Source organism: Anastrepha obliqua, chromosome 3 (genome assembly GCF_027943255.1).
Source record: "Anastrepha obliqua isolate idAnaObli1 chromosome 3, idAnaObli1_1.0, whole genome shotgun sequence".
Classification (NCBI taxonomy): Eukaryota; Metazoa; Arthropoda; class Insecta; order Diptera; family Tephritidae; genus Anastrepha; species Anastrepha obliqua.
In genome coordinates this window covers 27,604,590-27,623,656 of record NC_072894.1, presented here as the reverse complement: position 1 = coordinate 27,623,656, position 19,067 = coordinate 27,604,590, and the positions used below count along the sequence as shown (strand labels likewise).

Here is a 19,067-nt window from a genome sequence, read left to right as displayed (position 1 = left end):
TCACGAAAGTATGTATGTGCATATACCAGTAAGGGTTTCAGACACAGTTTCATGCGTTTGGAATTTCGCGGGGGTTTCCTCAACCGAAACCAAACTCAAGCGATAAGAAGCCAACTGATTATGTATAAAAAACAAGAAACAAAAAAAAAGCACATTGCATTGTAATAAAACAACTAAATTGAGAGCGGGAGAGCTTCATACATAGCACACTACAAAATTAAAAGCACGATGGAGAGAATCTTGAATCAATAGCCTCAGACGAGTGGGAGATTAGCTAGCCGAGCATGGCACAGCGTCAAGCCAACCAGTTAACGATCGAATTGGCGGCATTCAGTATAGACGCGCAAGTTGAGTGATGCGCACATTGCTTTCGGAAGAAAATTCAAATGTGCTCATGAAAATTATTCGCAAGGTTTTCTAACGCGCGGCATTTTTTAGCTTCTTATGTTTTGTTTTAATACTACCTGTATATAATTAATATTATAGCTGAACGTCAACGCGTGTGTGTGTGCGTGAACAAGTGATCATTAAAAATATAATAATAATTAACATATAAGCATTTGCCATTGATAACAGCAACAAGGCTGGGGATTACTGAAGAAATCTTGTTCTTTGAATAATTTTGCGTATATACAAACATAAGTTGAAATGTTGAAAAAGTGATTGTACCAAAGTGCTAAAAACTATTTAATTTAAAAGCAGAATTTTCGGTTAGTAAAAAGTAACCGAACCACCTATTGAGCACCAGTTATTCTGACACACAACGAAAAAAGTTAAAATAAATATGAATTTTACCAGCTTTTTCTTAGCCGCCTTATTGGCCGTGCTGCTGAGCGATCGCGCTTGGTGCCAACAATTGCCGCCACAAAGTTTTCAAACGCATCCCACACGCACAAATGTGACCAGGTGGAATCATCGGGTGTGTGTGAAAATATATAAAAAAAAATATTCCTGTTTATGTTTATTAATTTATTTAAAATATTACAACATGAAATGCGAAAAATAATAAATAAATAAAAAATAAAAAATACGCTTCCTGCTATATAAACCAATTGACTAAAAATAATTTCTATATTAAGCTTTGCTATTAATCAAAAATAGTATTAACAAAAAGTTCTGCGACAAATTTTCTGCGCACTTGAAAATATTCAAATAGTTTTTACGAAGAGTTTTCTAAAATATTTCAAGACCAAATTTCACAACATACAATGACGTCAGCTGTTTGCTATTTCTGATAGGCTGGCAATTTTAAAGTTTGCTGCATATCCAAAAACGGAAAAAGATTGTTGCTTTACAACGAAATGCGTCAGCAACAAGAAAAAGAGGGATTCTTTTTGCATAAAAAATGGTTTGCGGTCTTTCTGGTTGTCTGGACAGATATACCCTATGATCAGAAAGTACTGGGAATGTTTAAATAAAACAAAACAGAGTTAAGCTTCAGGTAAATTTATTTTATCTCCTTCAAAATATGACCCGTATGAAGCAACACACATGTGCCAACGTTCAACCCAGTCCTCCATGCACGCCTGGTAGACCGACGAAGGGATAGTCTTCAGCTTCTTCGTCGCATTCTCTTTGATCTCCTCTATCGACTGAAATCTCCTTCCACGAAGTAGTAACTTCAACTTGGGGAAACAAAAAGAAGTGGAATGGGGCCATATCAGGTGAATACGGTGTTTGCATGATGGTATTTACTTAGTGTTTGGTCAAATAATCCAGCACAATTTGGGCTCGGTACGATGGCGCATTATCTTCATGCAAAATCCAAGAATTGTTTGCCCACATTTCCGGCCGTTTGCGACATACAGCATCTCTCAAACCCTTCAAAACGGATAAATAGCGAAAGATATGTGTCTTACAGTCCTACCAACATAAGAAAAAAATATGGACCGGTTCCCACGTGCGCGGTTTATTTAAATTAAACATTCTCGGTACTTTTTGATCATAGTGTATGCCAACGAATAAAATTTCTAGTGCTGTAGACTGGAACTGAGCATTGAATAGCATTCTGCATTCACTGAAACAAATTAAAATAAGAAAAGTTCAGATCTAATGAATGCGGCGAGTGCGAGTGGACTTACCTACCATACAGAGTTTATTTAATAGTTTTTAGTCAATTTAGAAATATACTATAAAGCTGAGCAAATTCAGGTGCCACTGCTCTCTACAATATAACCAATTATTGCCCACGTGGTTCTCTCAGGTCTTGGACGCCAGAACTACATATATAACTCACTTATTTTCTCATCAACACAACACTACATTGGTCTTGTTTACGAGAAATCGGAAATTGCATGGACTTGGATAAGAAACTGACTTGAGAAACACATGTTTCGCTAAAAGTGGATGGCGCAAGGATCTTTCAACAATGCCGTAAAGCTTTTGGTAAAACTTCTGGTCTGAAACTTGCTGCGGTATGGATGTGACTTATCAAAGCAATCACCACTCATGCCACTGTGGTTTGATGGCGACGGACTATGGTTAAGAGCACACGTATGGAAGTATACAGACTGCAAAGTAGTGCATGCTTTATGCTTTACGGATGCTATGAGTACGGCAATGCCCTAAAAGCTATGCTTAATCTGCTCCCCTTGGATCTTAAGATACAGCAGGATGCAATAAAAGCCATGTGTAGACTCCATAAATATGATTTCTGGCACGAAGACAGAACATCGGGACACAGAGAAATCCACTGTTTTTGGCATCTAAAGACGACCTGATACCGACAGTTTCATTTGGATTCAGAGTGCATTCAAAGAAATTTGACGGATATTTTCCTTACCGATGGGTCCAAGAATGGCAAAGATTCCAGCTCCGGAGGTTACTTAAACAATAGTAATAAGTATCATTACGCTATGGGAGGAATGACAACTGTTTTCCAAATGGAAACTTTTGCCATTCTGAAAGTAGCAAACTTGTTAATATAATTGAGAGGAGATGGAGAGGAACACAGATTGAAGTCTTTAGTGACAGTCAGGTTGCACTGAAGGCCCTGGAGAACGCAAAGCAAACCTCAAAGATTGTTCAAGAATGTAAGAAGAAGCTTAATTATGTTGCAAGACGGATTAAGCTTGCACTTACATATATGAGTCTCAGGAGACTGCGGGGTTCAAGGGAATGAAATTGCCGACAAATTGGCCAACTGTGGATATTGGATATTTCCAGATTTACCAAAGAAGAAATCCACTCGCAAGTTTGCTATTTCGACCACTATGAGAAAATACATTTTTTTATAATTTGGTGTTTCATGGCGAGGTTTCGAACCAACCCGGTGCAGTCTCTTTCTCTCTCTCTCTCGCTTAGGTTCACAGTCTGTGGTGGACCATAGCTTCATCAACGATCCTCCTCCAATTCAGTCTCTCTCTTGCCTCGTTTCTCCAATTACGAACGTTCATCGCTTTTAAGTCTGCTTCTACGTCATCAAGCCATCTCTTTCTTGCTCGGCCTCTCTTTCTTCCTTCAATTGGATGCAAAGTAAACACCCTTTTTTGAATTCTTTCGTTGAGCATTCTTATGATGTGGTCAATCCATCTAATAATAATAATAAAACGTATTACATTTTCACCACCAATAAATAAGGCTTTCAATTTCGTTGTAACGGATGCGATACGTACCAATTTAAAGCCGAATAGGACCGTAGATTTTTCTCACTATGATTGTTTCAAATTGCAATTGCTGGTGCACTACCGAATGGTATTGGTGGAGCAACCCAGTCAGCGATGGCCACCGCGGTATGAAGTATTGTCTCAGATTTTAGCTTTATAAAACTTCACAGAACATTACGACTCGAGCTGGATGTAATTCCATCTCATAGAGACTGGCAGAGTTAATGTCACTGGAGAGATTAATATGGCTTTCATCTTACTTAAAAATGTAGTTAAGTATGGTTTTTTTACTCTTCCACCATACGAAGAATACTCTATATATTCGGCACGCCTTCTTGTTGTTTGCAATTTGAGCCTTCTAAAGAAATAATTCCAAATCTTAGTTCACAATTGTCTGCAATGACTGTCTGCTGATAGCCATTTGGGCAGATCAATTCTCTGCCGAAACGTTTGATGTGACCTGTATGAGAGCAGTTGCGGCAATAATTGTTTTCTGCGCCAAACTGTGGGGTTCTGTCAGTGGATCTTGCGAGCAAATGGCTCATACTCGACAAAAGAGTTTGGACGGAAACAATTAACTCCGGAGCGAGATAAATATTAGCGCATCACCTAGATACGCGTCTCGTCATAATTTATTATAATTGGCGCATAAACCCTTTTTGGGTTTTAGGCCGAGCTACTCTTCCTATTTGTGGTGTGCGTCTTGATGTTGTTCCACAAATGGAAGGGCCGACTAAAGCCGACTCCGAATGGTATTTTTATGATATTTTTGTGATAGCTTTATGGGGAGTTTTTTCATGGCAGAATACACTCGAAGGTTTGCCATTGCCTGCCGAGGGGCGACCGCTATTAGAAAAAAACTTTTTCTTAATTTTTGATCTTTCACCGAGATTCGAACCGAAGTTCTCTGTCTGAATTCCGAATGGTAGTCACGCACCAAGCCATTCGGCCACGGCGGCCGCCATATCATATTTTACCTCGAACTAAATAGCAGTCTGTAAATTACAAAAAAAAAACTGAAATTCATTGCTTAGGTACTCAGCAAAAAGGTTAATACACTTTTTCCGTTGGCACGTTTCATCAGCCGCCCTGTATAACAACAAAAAAAAAACAATATTACAATGGATTACAAGTTAAAATTTACCAAAAGAGCATTGCATTTCATTCATTAATTACCGCTTCTGGCTCATCACAAAAATAAAATTAATGAGAGTACCTTTAAAAAAAAAAAGCGTTCTCACAGCAGCAGAGAATATTTCGCTCATTTAACGCAAAAATATTTGTATGTAAATAAAGCAAGTTAATAAATCCCACGCGAAAATGCACTTTACGCTGTTAGAGTTCATTGCACCTGCTCAATCAGACTTTTACAGGAAAATAAATTAAGAAAAAAGTTTACGAATGATGTACACGAAAAATGTTGTACAACAACAAGAAAAAAATGCGAAAGCTCTGTCATGTGTAGTGTAGACCGAGTGATGCTTTCTACAAGTGTTGTTGTTTGTGTAGTGTTACAAACACAAAGCCACGTAACAGCTTTGAAATTCTTAAGTACGACAGCATCTTCCATATTTCACGGTTGTATTTAATGATCTTGCACATTTTCGTGTTTTATTTCTTTTTTATAAGATGTCCAAAGAGTATCGTATTATCTTATGCTGACTTTCAGGCCACAGAGAACTGTACAAGGAACTATAGGGCTGACCAACTTGCAAGGGAAAGTACCTGTATGCCAAACATAAGTAATTTCATGGGGGTACCTCTCGCAACTTGTAAGCGTCTTGTTATGAACGCACTACTCAATTCTGTAAATCAAAGATGGACCCAATAGCTGTGAAATTGCTACGCAAACATGGCCAAGGCTAAATCTACGTCTGTCCAAGAATATTATAAAATTGAATAGACTTCAAATTGTGACCTGAGTTGGGGTCCTCATAGGACATTGTCTCATAGGTAACCGAGCAACGAGATTAGGCGTTTACATGCATGATTTCTGTCGTAGCTGCTGGAATAAGGAGGAGTTGGAAACAATTCAACACCTTTTTTGCACATGTCTGGCTCTAGCTAGAAGCCGGAACCAATATTTAAGATCCAACTTCTTAATGAATATAAATAATCTCTACATTTTGGGTATCAACAGCCTTTTACGCTTTGTGAAAAGCTCAGGTTGGTTCAATATGGAAAGGGAAATGTAGCCCAGCACCTGCGGCTCGCAATACACCCATTTCGTGGTCTAAGTGGCATCACTGTCTCTACATGCGATGTGGCTGCTAAACCAAACCTACGGAAAATATATTTTTTTTTTCATTTTTCTCTATTTTTTCCAATGTTGGTTATATTTTCACCCGCACACCAAAATTTGTAAATCCAACGTCCTGAACGGATCCATAAGCAATGTTCAAGTCCTCCCCCAGCTCTCTGATGGCTAATTTGCAGTTATTGATCAACTTTTTTTTCACTTTATTGATGCCTTCATAAGTTTTCTGAAGTTTTCTGACAGTCAGTTTGCACTGCAGGCCCTGAAGAACGCAAAGCAAACCTCAAAGATTTTTCAAGAATGTAAAAAGAAGCTTAATTATGTTGCAAGACGGATTAAGCTTGCACTTATATGAGTCTCGGGAGACTGCGGTGTTCAAGGGAATGAAATTGCCGACAAATTGGCCAACTGTGGATATTGGATATTTTCAGATTTACCCAAGAAGAAATATTTTCAGATTTACCAAGTAGAAATTGTTGCCTTCATAAGTTTTCTGGAACGTTCATGCCACTGGTAAACGGCTCTTGTCTTGACAATATGGCGTATTATATATATACACCCTTTTTGGGTGTTTGGCCGAGTTCCTCCTCCTATTTGTGGTGTGCGTCTTGATGTTGTTCCAAAAATGGAGGTACTTACAGTTTCAAGCAGATTTTTTTATGAGGAGCTTTTTCATGGCAGAAATACACTCGGAGGTTTGCCATTGCTTGCCGAGGAGCGACCGCTATTGGAAAAATGTTTTTCTTAATTTTGGTGTTTCACAGAGATTCGATTATAATACGCAAAAAACGGACTGTTGTGATATCGGCGCGCTGTACTATACCTTGACGAGAATAAGTTGTACATATTTATAAGACAAAAAAATGATTTACATCATCATTTGTGTGCATAATGCTTCACTAGGTATCAAATTAGCAGGATTACTTCTAAGCCTACAATTAAAAAAAACGACTTTACTTTGAATATTAAGTACTGCTATTCTATGTACATATGTATATATTCGACGGATTTCGATGACTCTTTGGGCCCATTTCAACCGACGAGGCTTGGCCGCAGGCAACAATCTTTGCGTCAATTGAATCTTATACAGGAATAAATGCAAATCAATGCGGATAATTCGTTGTAAAGTGGTCCGAGCAATGCCCAACTGCTGAGAACGGCGATTTTGGGACGTCCTTGGCGACGACTTGGTCGGTTTTGATTTAGCCTCTTTGGATTAGAAAGAGCATCACCAGTCGAAAACCTTTCGTACAAACGTTTAATGGTGTTCTTGGAAGGCGCACTTTTCACATTATTTAATTTTTTATACGCACGTTGAGTTTTCTCAATTGACTTCTTTTGTTGAGTGTAAATTTCAACAATTTGGGAGCGCTCGCGTGGCGTGTACTGTTCCATGGTAAAAATCTGCTTGGACTAACGCTCCCAACGTGGTATGTCATTAAGCGATCTGATGTCTCTGTCAAAAGATACAGGGTTGCCAGATGGGTCCGTCGAATATTGGCAACCCTGTATAAGCTCAGCTGCTTTTAGAAGAACAGGTTTTTTATAATTATATATGTAATTGAATACATTTTTTATATGAAGCTGCTATGCCCTCCATGTGCATTTCTAGACGAGTTATTGTTGTGTTGAAAAGTTTAATTTGATAAATTGTTTCATAGGAATTTTTGAAAAATTCTGTGTACTTGCCAACCATTCTTAAATGTAAGATCATTCAGTTTTTCTCCGATATTCGTGCTTTAAAAAACTTATGTACATATGTTGTAAAAAATTATTAATTTCTTTAATTTTTTGCCTGTCACTCGGGCTATTTACACTGTAAGTAGGGCACCGTCCTCGTATTTTAAAATTTTAACTTTTCACCATCAATTTGGATGTACAACGTTTCCGCAAACATTTCTATCTACATATATTTGTATGAATAGCCACATAAGTACAAATGTGAACACACGCCTGCTTACGTAAAGCCCGCACAAAGCCAACATCTGTGTTCACTTAAGTCGAATTCTTGTCGAACAACTTTTATTCCGCTCAATTGATGATCTGCCATTGGCATTGGCGATTGTCAGGGCAATCGATTTGTTTTTTTCCCAGTCTGATCACCTATTCATTGCGAGTATTTGCGTAAAAATCCTGTTTCTTCACATCGTTGGGAGATATTAATATAATATACATACACACGCGTTAAATAAGCAGTTGAAATGTTTTTTTTTTTTTGTGTGGAGATGCTTGAAGAAATTATGTAGGCTGTCAAGTTTGGCATACATTTAACTTTTCCCTCGTATTTTCGTTATTACTTGTAATTGCGTACGTGGATAATGGCAATTACGCAAAGCAAAGGGGTAATGGAGGTCAAACCCCAAATAAATGCATTGTTGTCTACCTTGTCGATATGTAATATACAGTGTGCCTGTCTGTATGTATGATAAATTATTCAAAAAATAACTAAATCTTCAAATCAAGATTATTTTATTTAATGTATATGGGTGACCAAACAGGAACGATAGTTTTTTCCAATTGTTATATTTCAGCAGCATTTAAAGTTTTCAACGCAATTTTCATTAGGTAACATTTCTCTGATCTGTGTTCTAGCTCATACGAACGTAGACGGGGAAGGGACCTGAGTTGGTCTCAGATAGCTTCTACCCAGTTATCGGCATCCCCTTGACTGTTGTTAAAGGGGAATTGCACAAATTTTTTCTCAGGAAAGCCCATTTCTTCATGTGCTACCTCGCAGGCAAATTCTATGGCTCCAGTGTAATATATGTAGGACAGAGAAAGTCCTGCGGACTCCACGCCGTTCAATCTCCAAACTCGTAGCTGTGTTTAGCGATCATTGGACGATCGGCACACATGCACAAAAACTAGGTTTACCATTTAAAGCCATTGCAGAAGCTGTGGGGAGCTTCCAGAGAAGGAGACTGTTGAGCACTTCCTCTGTAAATGTCCGGGTTTGGCAGCTAGACGATTAAGGTCACTGGGTGTTCTTTTTTCGAGAGCCTTCGGCAATGCGCCAACCTCAATCCCATCAACTTTCTCCGTAATATCTGCCTGTTGGAGGTCTCATAATGGTATCAAAACGGCGCTTTAGTGCTACTAGGAGGGTGTTAAACTGGTACTTCAACCATTCCACCTACATTCGAATGAAATCCTGCTGTAAAAATATTCAGTTTATACACATTTAATTGACGCTTACACCCTTTTTGGTGTTTGGTCGATCCCCTGCTTCTATTTGTGGCGTGCGTCTTGATGTTGATCCGCAAATGGAGGGACCTAAATTTCAAGCCGACTACGAACGGTAGATATTTTTTTATGAGGAGCTTTTTCATGGCAGAATACACTCGGCGGTTTGCCTTTGTCTACCGAGGGGCGACCACTATTAGAAAATTCTTTTTCTTCATTTTGTTGTTTCACAGAGATTTTAACCTACATTCCTCGAATTCCGAATGGTAGTCCCGCACCAACCCACTCGGATACGGCAAAATATTCAGTAGCGTTTGATATTTCATCGTACATCGTTTCACGCTTGCCGAATATGTGGAACTTATTAAAAAATAATTAAAAATTTACGAGACGGTATTGCCGGAATAACGCCGCACATGTGGGATCCAGTCATGAAAAACTGATAGTGAAATTGAGGCATGACTTCAGCTTTAAAATAAAGCTAAAATCAATTTGATATCTCAAACCATTGCTTCTTTATATTCGACCGACCATTCCGACCATGATTTGTTTCGAACAATAGCTCATAGGTTTTCAGAAGCCTTAAGATAATACATCGATTCATGGATCATTTATAAAGAAGAGGAGTTCCTCAGGTGCGGGATTCGTGTGCTACTCGTACTCAGATAGACTAAAATACCTGCAAATTAGGGGCAGTACTTTGAATCGTTTAAATACTTTAAATCCTAAAGAAATAACAGCGGCATCAAAGTTTTACTCTTAATTTTGTTAATAAACTTTATACTCGTTAGTGCTGGATTAGGTTATATTGGCTGGCCGAAGCCACGGAGATACCATTTTGGTCCATAGCGATACTAAATCAGAGTGCTTTTTTAGCGAATATATGCATCACATATATGCATTCACATTCACCACCACTTAGAACTGGTAGCGGCAGGCTAATCACCTACCCTGTCAGAAATCAGTAGCATAAAAGATGCTCAAAGGTATAGCTCCATCTATCGAGCAATATAACCGATTTAGAATAACCTGTCATCATATGCGCGTTTATCCATGGCCCAGGTAACTTTGCGATTGTTCAAACTAAGCCATCTGTCTCTTGGCTTCTTAAGATGTGCTTCTGTTGTTCATTTTATATTGTGTGCAGGAGTTTAAGTACCTGACTTATTTGATCCACTATAAGTCTCGTGCTTTCCTTAGCTATTTCGTCCACTTTCTCATCTTTCACTACGCATTTATACCCCGGAACCCAATATATACAAAGTCTGCGGTTACGAGCGAGCTTGTTAATTGCTTTCTCGCATTCATGGATATTTTTGGATGATAGACATTATGTTTTGATCGTTTTTATAGCCGCTTGGCTATTTACGTAGGAATTTATTGCGCAGTTAATTGTTGGATCTGTACATATCAGCTCTGCTGCTTGCTTGACAGCAAAGATCACAGCTTAAAACACAGCGCAATAGATAGGGAGTTGAAATGGTTTTTTGCGGGGTCGACGCACTAATCAATAAATCAATTTGTAAATCAATTAGAATTATTTTGCCTTATGCAGATATGCATACAATTTTAAATAAATCGGGGACAAAATATTATGAAAAATAATTAATTTTAACTTTTCTATTTACTTTTTATGCAATGCCAATGCAGCACTTTCGTACATCAGTGGCAGCGCCGAGCTCCGATGGCACATCTAAAAATTGCGAGAATCTTTTAACGAATTTGCATGATCGCGTGAGCGTTTTGGCATCACTGGATGAGGATTTACGTAGACGCTTGGAGAATATAGAAAAAAAGTAAGTGAATTTTTTAAGTAATGAATTAATCAATTTATTTATAGAAGCATACTTGCACTAAGTTTCTATATGTATGTATGTGTACAATTTTTAAGTACTAGGTTGCTTTCTGCAAAGTTTCTTCTTTCAAAGAGTCAGCAGAAGAATTTTAGAAAATTGAAAATATTAAAACACATACAAAAATAAATTAAAGACTTTGATTAAATCTATTAATGGGTATTAACTTGGTGCGAGTGCTTGAATGTGCAGTCGCGTGCAGAACCGGAAAATGTTTCGCATATTCGTGCATTTTTGATTGGTGCTATCAGATCAACTTCAAAATAATTAACTGAAAATAGTATCAAATTTTCAGATTAATGCTTCAATTATTAATTCAAGTTTTCTAAATATTAAAAAAAAAGATTACCCAAAAATAAGAAAAAATTATGTTTAGTGAATTTTGCTCGCCGATAACTTTTATTACATAAAATTTAATATTAATATTTTGTCCACAGACTTTCAGCCTTAATGACGCTATTTATACGCTTTGGGATGCTCTCGACCAGTTTTCCAATAGCTGAGTGTGGAAGATTTCGCCATTCCTTCTGAATTCTTGACCATAGTTCGTCGATGTTCTTTGGCGTCATTTCGTAAGAAGCTAGCCGTTTCTTTAGAATAGCCCAAACATTTTTAAAAGGGTTTAAATCAGTAGTCTGCTGGGGTCATTCTAAAAGCTGGCAGTTCTGACTTTTTATCCACTCTTGAACAATTCTCGAGGCATGTTTCGAGTCCCCGTCTTGTTGAAATATAACCTCTACTGTTGGATATGCGCTTAGGTCAACAAAATCCGGCAAATTAATATGTAAAATATTCAAGCTGTCTTCTTTTTTCACTCTTCTGAATGTTCGTACCAATGGATCAATATTCCTAAGGCTACCAACGCCAAGCTTCATCGTTTGCTTTACTTGATGCTTTTGCAGCCTTTCATGCGGTCGATGCCAGTAATACTAAATAGTTCACATCCGACTGGAAACGGTGAATATGGATCTCATCAGACCATATCCTTCTTTTCCAGTCATCCGCAATCCAGTGTTCGTACTTTTTGCAGAATCGCAGTCTCGCTTTCCCGTTTTCGTCACAAATTGCTGGCTTTTATGGCTTGATGGTGGCCTCCAACTCGATTTTTTAACGCTTTGCGTGCTGTCCGCTCACTGATGGGTTTTTTACTATTTTTTGTGGCTTCTTTTGGTGTTTTAGCTACTTGATGAGTCAATAATCGGTCCGTTGCTCGCGCATCTATTTCCGAGTAGTACTTAGGGGCGCACTTTTGTAACCTTTGGAGCCTTTATTACGTTTTATTTCTTAATAAAAGAAAAATTTAACCTGAAAATTAGATAGCATTAGAAGAATGACTCTACAGCAATCAAAATCGACTCTGTGGGTGCAGTAAGGACTGCGTCATTAGAAATTAGTCCATGCATTTTCGAATATAACTTCTATGATAGGAAAGCAATGGTAAACTTTTGAGTGTATTTCTGCCAGGAAAAAGCTCCTCATAAGAAACTCTTTGCCCTTCGGAGCCGGCTTAAAACTGTAGGTCTCTCCATTTGTGGGAAAACGTCAAGACGCACTCCACAAATAGGAGGAGGAGCTCGGCCAAACACCCAAAAAGGTAGTAAGTGCCAATTACATATTTTTATTTTAATAGGAAAGCAAACACAATTTTTTTAATCAAGTTAGTTTTGTGTTACGGTTATCAGTACCGGTTAGATATCACATGAGCAGCGAACACAGAACACCTAACGAAATTGTAAAACTCGTTGTAAATAACCCAATACGGAATAATATAAACCCAATTAAGAAACATACTTCCTGGAAAATAAAGTAGTTTAAGATAGATGTTAGTGTTAAGCGGAAGAAAGGAGCGGTATGGAAAAAAGGCTCTGGTGACCGTAACAAGGCGGAACAAGTGCTGACCATGCTTAGGAGAAATTCAAATCTCTTCGGAAGAAATATAGCTTGTATATTGGGATATTCAGAGCCAATTATGTGCAGAGCTAAAATAGAAGCTGGTATGAAGACGTACAAATAGGTATTGCCGATTGCTAAAATATAGTTTCTCGAAAAAATTTCCTTTTTGCAGACCATCTGCAGTTGTGGCAGAGTGCAAATTTCCCAACTACAGGCACTATTGACATAGAGACCTACATCAAAAAGTGCTTAGAAAAGATACTATGGCCAATTTTACATCACAATGTGATGCCTAGCTGCTTTTGGCCTGATCTCGCCATATGTCACTACAGTAAAGTAGCTCTTAAATGGTGTGAGAAAAATGATATCCTTTTCGTGCCTAGTGAAGCCAATCCTACCAATCAAGAGGTATTGGGCTCTAGTAAAAAGAAAATTAAAGAAGACAAAATAGTTGCATAGAAATGCCAAAGATTTTTATTTATTTATTAAGCCAATGACTGTAATAAATTCTACATATAATAAGTATTCAAAAATTTCAATAGGTAATCTTTTGAAAATGAAAAATTTATCTCAACAAATTTAGAAATTTCATTAAACTCAATTATGGCTCTAGTAATAGGACCATTTCGAGCGCAAAGAGGTTTTGAGAGACCAACATAGAATAACTCCGAACTACGCAGAGCTCTGGCCGGTATATTAAAGAAAATGCTCTCAAGAAGCACCGGATAGTCAACAGCACCACGGTGCAAATCAAAAATGGGAAACAAAGGTAGAATTATTCTCCCGTTTTGTAATGATTTTATGTGGATCAATAAGCATCGCGTTTTATAGGTAGGGATAGGATCCGAAAAGGGGATAATTAAGCAACGCGAAATGTAAGAATACTTTCTGGATGTGTTCAATTCTAGCAGCATGGCACGTATAATGCGGCTACAAAATGAAGGATGTATACTCAAGGTTGTAACGTACAAACGCAGTAGACAAAAGGTTGAGCGTATAAGGGTCAGAGAAATCGGAGCTATGAAGCATGCTCCGCTGGCAAGCTTATCGTAAGATTTGGTAATAATGAAATTTATGTGACTAGTAAAAGTAAGTTTCGAATCAAATATTACACGCTTAGAAAAGATAATTTGAAAACGTTTATGTTCAGCGGTACGATTATGGATACCCCAGTTATTAAAATTATCTAAATCAATTTGCGTCAATTGAGAATCGAGAGAGCTAATGATCATTGAATAAATTTCAACGTCGTCCGCATAAAGTAAGAATCTTGCTGACGAAAAGCAAGGGGTATTCAAGAAAAAGTCGAAACTTTTACACTTCAAAATAGTTCTTGCAATCAAAATTTAAATTATCATAATTGACATTAAATTTTATTTCGTAAATAATAAATTATATTAAATTAAATTTTCTTAAATGTTTAGATGCACCAATTTCTAATGACGCTCTTCTCACAAACACATTCATACAAATATGTGTATAGAAATAAAATCTACGGCAAATATTAAGACAATGATTTTTCTCTTCCTCTTTGTTAAAAATGGTTTGACCAGCTAATACAAAGGTCAGCAGCGGAATTTAACAAGTTTTGGTATGCCTTAGTTTAACTACAAAAAAATACAAAAACAAGATGAAATGAAATTACCGTTGAACACCTTTTAGAGATTAGCTAACTCTAATTATGGTGGCTGCAGATTTGAAGTGTTAATTAAACAACATAAAAAATTAAACGTGGTATTATTTAGCACTATTTATTTTCGAAGAGTTTGTTAGTGCTGGTGTTAGTATTATTACCTGCACTCCTAAAGTCAAACTACTTGGAGATGATATTTGACAGAAGAAGTCTTTCCAGTCCAAGTGCAACTAGAATTGTACCAGTTGCAAAATGAAAGATAAGAGGTGTTTGCAAAGCAAATATTCAAGAATGATAGAAACAAGATTGCGCCCATCAGAGAGTGCGTGACGTCACATTGACCAAGTTGTGCAGTGTTGCCAAGTTTTATACCCGAAATGCGAAAATATTTAAGTTGGTGTTTATTTCTTATTTTTAATTTAAAGCTACCGAAACTATAAGTTAAAAAAAAAACTGTATTATTAAACAAAATAATGTTAAAAAGGTCAGTCTGAGAAGATTTTAGTGTTAGAAAATTTGTTGGTTCTTATAAAATTTGATATTTTGAAAGTGGAAATTTAATTTTTGCTCCTTTTGGGGTTATGCAAGAATATTAAAGGTTCTTCTCCCAATTCTTCTTAACATTGAAAACCTTTTTACACATTTTAAAAACGGTGAAAGAGAAGATCTAAGCCAACAGCCCAGAGTCGAATCAAGACCTCAAAGATGGAATTCGTGAGGCTATCGAGGACATAGGGCAGACACTTTACAATTCGGTTATGAAAAATTTTATGAAAAGGATATTGTCTTGTAAGCGCGGTCGTGGTGGTCATTTGTCTGATGTTAGTTTCCACTATTAACGGCATACCTTCCTCTTTATAATGAAATAAACATCCGATCATTTATATTAAAAAATTGGATTTTTCTTTGAATATCAAAATAACAACTCTTATTGGAAAACCCTTTACATAACCATAACAAATTTATTTAAAAACACACATTTTAAAGACAATTTGTCACGCATACAAAGTTCTTTAAGTAATTCAATAAAAATTTGGTATTTTATTTTCTTTAAATGGGCGTTTTTAGTGCGTTTTTATATCCAAAGCTAGGCAACACTGCAGCAACGAGAGAGAGATTTGACTGCTGAAAGTAGAAGAACACCAACAACAACTGCAATCGCGGGCAATGCCACCAGATGTAAAAAAAGTAAAGCTAAATAAAACCGAATGAATTATTGAACTAATTAAAAAAAAATTATATTTTACAAAATTATAAACATTACATTTTAATTAGAACAGAAAACTCCGAGACTAAATAACAAAAAACTGCTAAATCAAGTTACGAAAATGGTAATCTGGCCATACTGGTGCTAATACGACGTCACTCATTCCCAAATTCGCTGAGAGCAAAGTAATGGTACCACGATAGGCGCCATCTCATTATTTTCTCCATCATGGCAAATATTATTTTTTACTTCTAAATAATGCAGAAGTTTAAGAAGTTTTCTATTCTGATAAGAAAGTTGAAAATTTGTATGAAATTTTTTTTAATTTGTTAAATTTTCGTGAATTTCGGTCAATGTTTGAAACAATGTTTTATAATTTTTTTTTATACAATAAACGATATTTTACACTTTGCACATGGAAAATATTGCGAATATATAATACTTATATAAAGTGGCTTAATATTTAGGTATATATCAAAATGCTCTGAATGATGAGAGGTATCGATTTATTATACGTTTCCGTCAAAGACAAACCCAGGTTTGGCAGATTTCGGGTTTGAAAGAGTTGTCAACCGTTTGCACTGTGTGTTTGATGCGTGGCACAAAATTAATAATATTGTGTTTGAATAACCTTTTTATTAAATAAAACAAAAACAAAAATTATTCTGAATTATGGAAAATTTTTTTTGGACTTCTGCAATTTTTTTGTTAAGTGGAAATGATGATATCCGTCAAGTGGTTGCCGCTAGTGTTGATACCCTTTTGTGCCGCTTTAATGCATTTTCCATGACTTTCCGCAAGATTCCCGAGCTCCTGTCGAATATTCTTCTTATCTCTCTATCTGAGGCTTGTTGTTATAAGCCCGCGTCTTCAAGTCGCCCCAAAGAAAGAAGTTTTCGATGGTTAAATCAGGCGATCTTGCTGACCATGCCAAATCACCAAAACGGGAGATTGCGTGACCAGAAAATGCTTTCTTTCCAATATTCATTGTGCGCCATGCTTTGTGTGTGGTTGCATCGTCTTATTGAAACCTCATGTGCATTTAGCGCCGCTCATCTAACTCCGGCAGCAAGAAGTCGTTTATCATGGCCCTGTAGCATTCGCCAGTAACAGTGCCCGTATTGCCGATGACGATATTAAAAACAAAAAAAAAAAAAATACCTTCCAATCAGTCCTCCCTCGAGAACATCGCACCATACAGTGGTTTTGAGTGGATATATTGGCTCTTTGTACATCACATTCGGATTTCCCATCGCCGAGGATCTTCGTCGGTATGTTTGCCCAGTTGACGCGACACGATTAGGAAATCGACGATATTCACGCTGTGTCAACACCACCGACCGATTGTTGGTAAAGGAAATTTTGATCGATCATATTACAGGTTATATTAGCCATGTACGCACGATAACTTGACCTCTGCGACCTTAGTCAAGTGGACAAATGTGTCGATGTATCATAATTTAGAGCTACGATTGGAAGAGGATACTTTTTTAGCTTTCCCTCTTCTTACAACATGATTAAATTTTTCACACAAAAAAATGAAAATATTTGGCCATAATTAACTGAGATGGAGTGTATTCAAGAATAAGATATCTCAAAAGCGTTGAATGGAGCTGCACATCTTATATCTATTGGGACTAAAAAAATTTGCTGAAAACAGTCGGCGAGTCAAAATCAAATTATAGTTTTTTTTTTCCATGCCCTCTAAATGTCTTTATTTCTTCCATTGTGAATTAAGTTTAATTGTTTTTCAGTAAGAAAAAATTTTGTTTTGTCCTATTATACATACCTACTTGTTTAGGGTGGCCATGTAAAATTTGCTTTTTGAATCGGCTATAAAAAATAAACAAGTCAAAATTTTTTCAAATTTTTTTTTTATTTTGAAGATTGAACATTGTCATTTATGAACGAAAAATAATATCGTTAATAATAATAATGACTGCCACGACTGACTTTACAGTAGGTCATTCGATCAACCAAATTTTTAAGCACATTTGGGCTCCAATTTCATGAATGGCAACTTCGATTTCGTGTTTTAAAGCATCAATCGTCTCTGGATGGTTTGCATAGCATTTGTCCTTAACGGCTCCCCACAAAAAGTAGTTCAACGGGCTTAAATCATAGCTCCGAGGCGGCCAATTGATATCGGAATTCAAAAACGGTAGCCAAAAGTTCGAGTGTAACCGTCCTGTTGAAACCAAATGTCGTCCATGTCATCCTCTTCAATTTTTGGAAACAAAAACTCGTTGAACATGTCACGGTAACGCCATTTACTGTAACCGCGGGAGAAGAAGAAGACTCACCACTTTGGAAATAGGTTTTCAATATTTCCCAATTTTGTTCAAGCGTATAGCGTCCCATTTCGTAAATGTCAAACCTTTAAGTAAATTATGAACACATTTGACATGTCATTTGTGTTACCATTCTCAAAAAAATAGGTGGTTCAAAAAGCAAACGCTATATGGCCCGTCCTGTATATAAGTACACATACTGGGGCGTTACCTCCGATAACAAAGAGGTACTTAAAAATTGGCTCAATAACTCCATTGACACCAGACCAGGCGATATTTGGCGCAACGGCATCAACAAATTGGTCGAGAGGTGAGAAGAGGCTGTAAACAGCAACGGCGACGAAGTAATTGATTAACTTATTGATATAATATAATTATTTTTTTTTTTTTGTGTAAACAAAAGTCTTCAGTAAAATGCTACGAACTTATTCCCCAACCCAATACAATTGGCGTTTACACCGTTTCGCTTATTTGACCGAGCTTTTCCTTCTATTTGTGTTGTGCGCCTCTACAAATGGAGGGACCTGCAGTTTTATGCCGCCTCATAACGAAGTATGGCTCACAGTATAGCGCAAATTTTCGAGATTTTTATTTCAACGCAAAACCACAAAATAAAAGATTGAATAGGAAATGCGTAGCCAATGCCATCCACTGCCGCGCATGGTGTGGACTCCGAAAAATTCGACATATTGAATATTTAATTTAAATTTTTTTTAATCCCGTATGCTTGAATGCACGCAAATTTGTTTATTCACAAGCGAATCTGACAATCTCCACAATGGGGGGAAATTTTTCAAAAAATATAAAAATATGCATGAAATTTAACAAATCTCAAATGATTGCCACCAAAAATGTGCATCATCCTTGAATCACCCTATATTCGTATTTAATTTCTGCTGAAAAGCAAATTTCGGCAACAACGCCCTTCATTTTAAACACAAAAACTAATCTTGTTCTTTTTTAACACACTTATGCCAATGGTATGTCGAATGAATATTCACTGATAACTTGGGCGAGTGCAGTTACTCATTCCATGTGTTTGTGTGAGAAGATCAGTTCTATTAATTTATTATTAAATCAAGCGATGGTTATTATTGTTTCGAATTTATAATTGAAAAAGCAAAGCGATGCGATTAATGGCCTTC

At 36.9% G+C, this 19,067-nt stretch overlaps 1 protein-coding gene across 2 annotated transcripts in view; it reads left to right on the top strand.

The window, feature by feature from the left end:
- The first annotated feature begins 316 nt into the window (after positions 1–316).
- The window catches only part of LOC129242310 (angiopoietin-related protein 7), a 41,221-nt gene continuing 22,470 nt past the window's right edge, over positions 317–19,067 (top strand). The window contains exons 1-2 of one of the 2 annotated variants that reach the window (XM_054878886.1): positions 317–919; positions 10,696–10,841. In XM_054878886.1, the coding sequence (XP_054734861.1) occupies positions 785–919; positions 10,696–10,841 (281 nt within the window). In that variant the 5' untranslated portion in view covers positions 317–784. The remainder of the gene's footprint in view (positions 920–10,695; positions 10,842–19,067) is intronic. The other variant, XM_054878885.1, reaches the window with a different exon arrangement.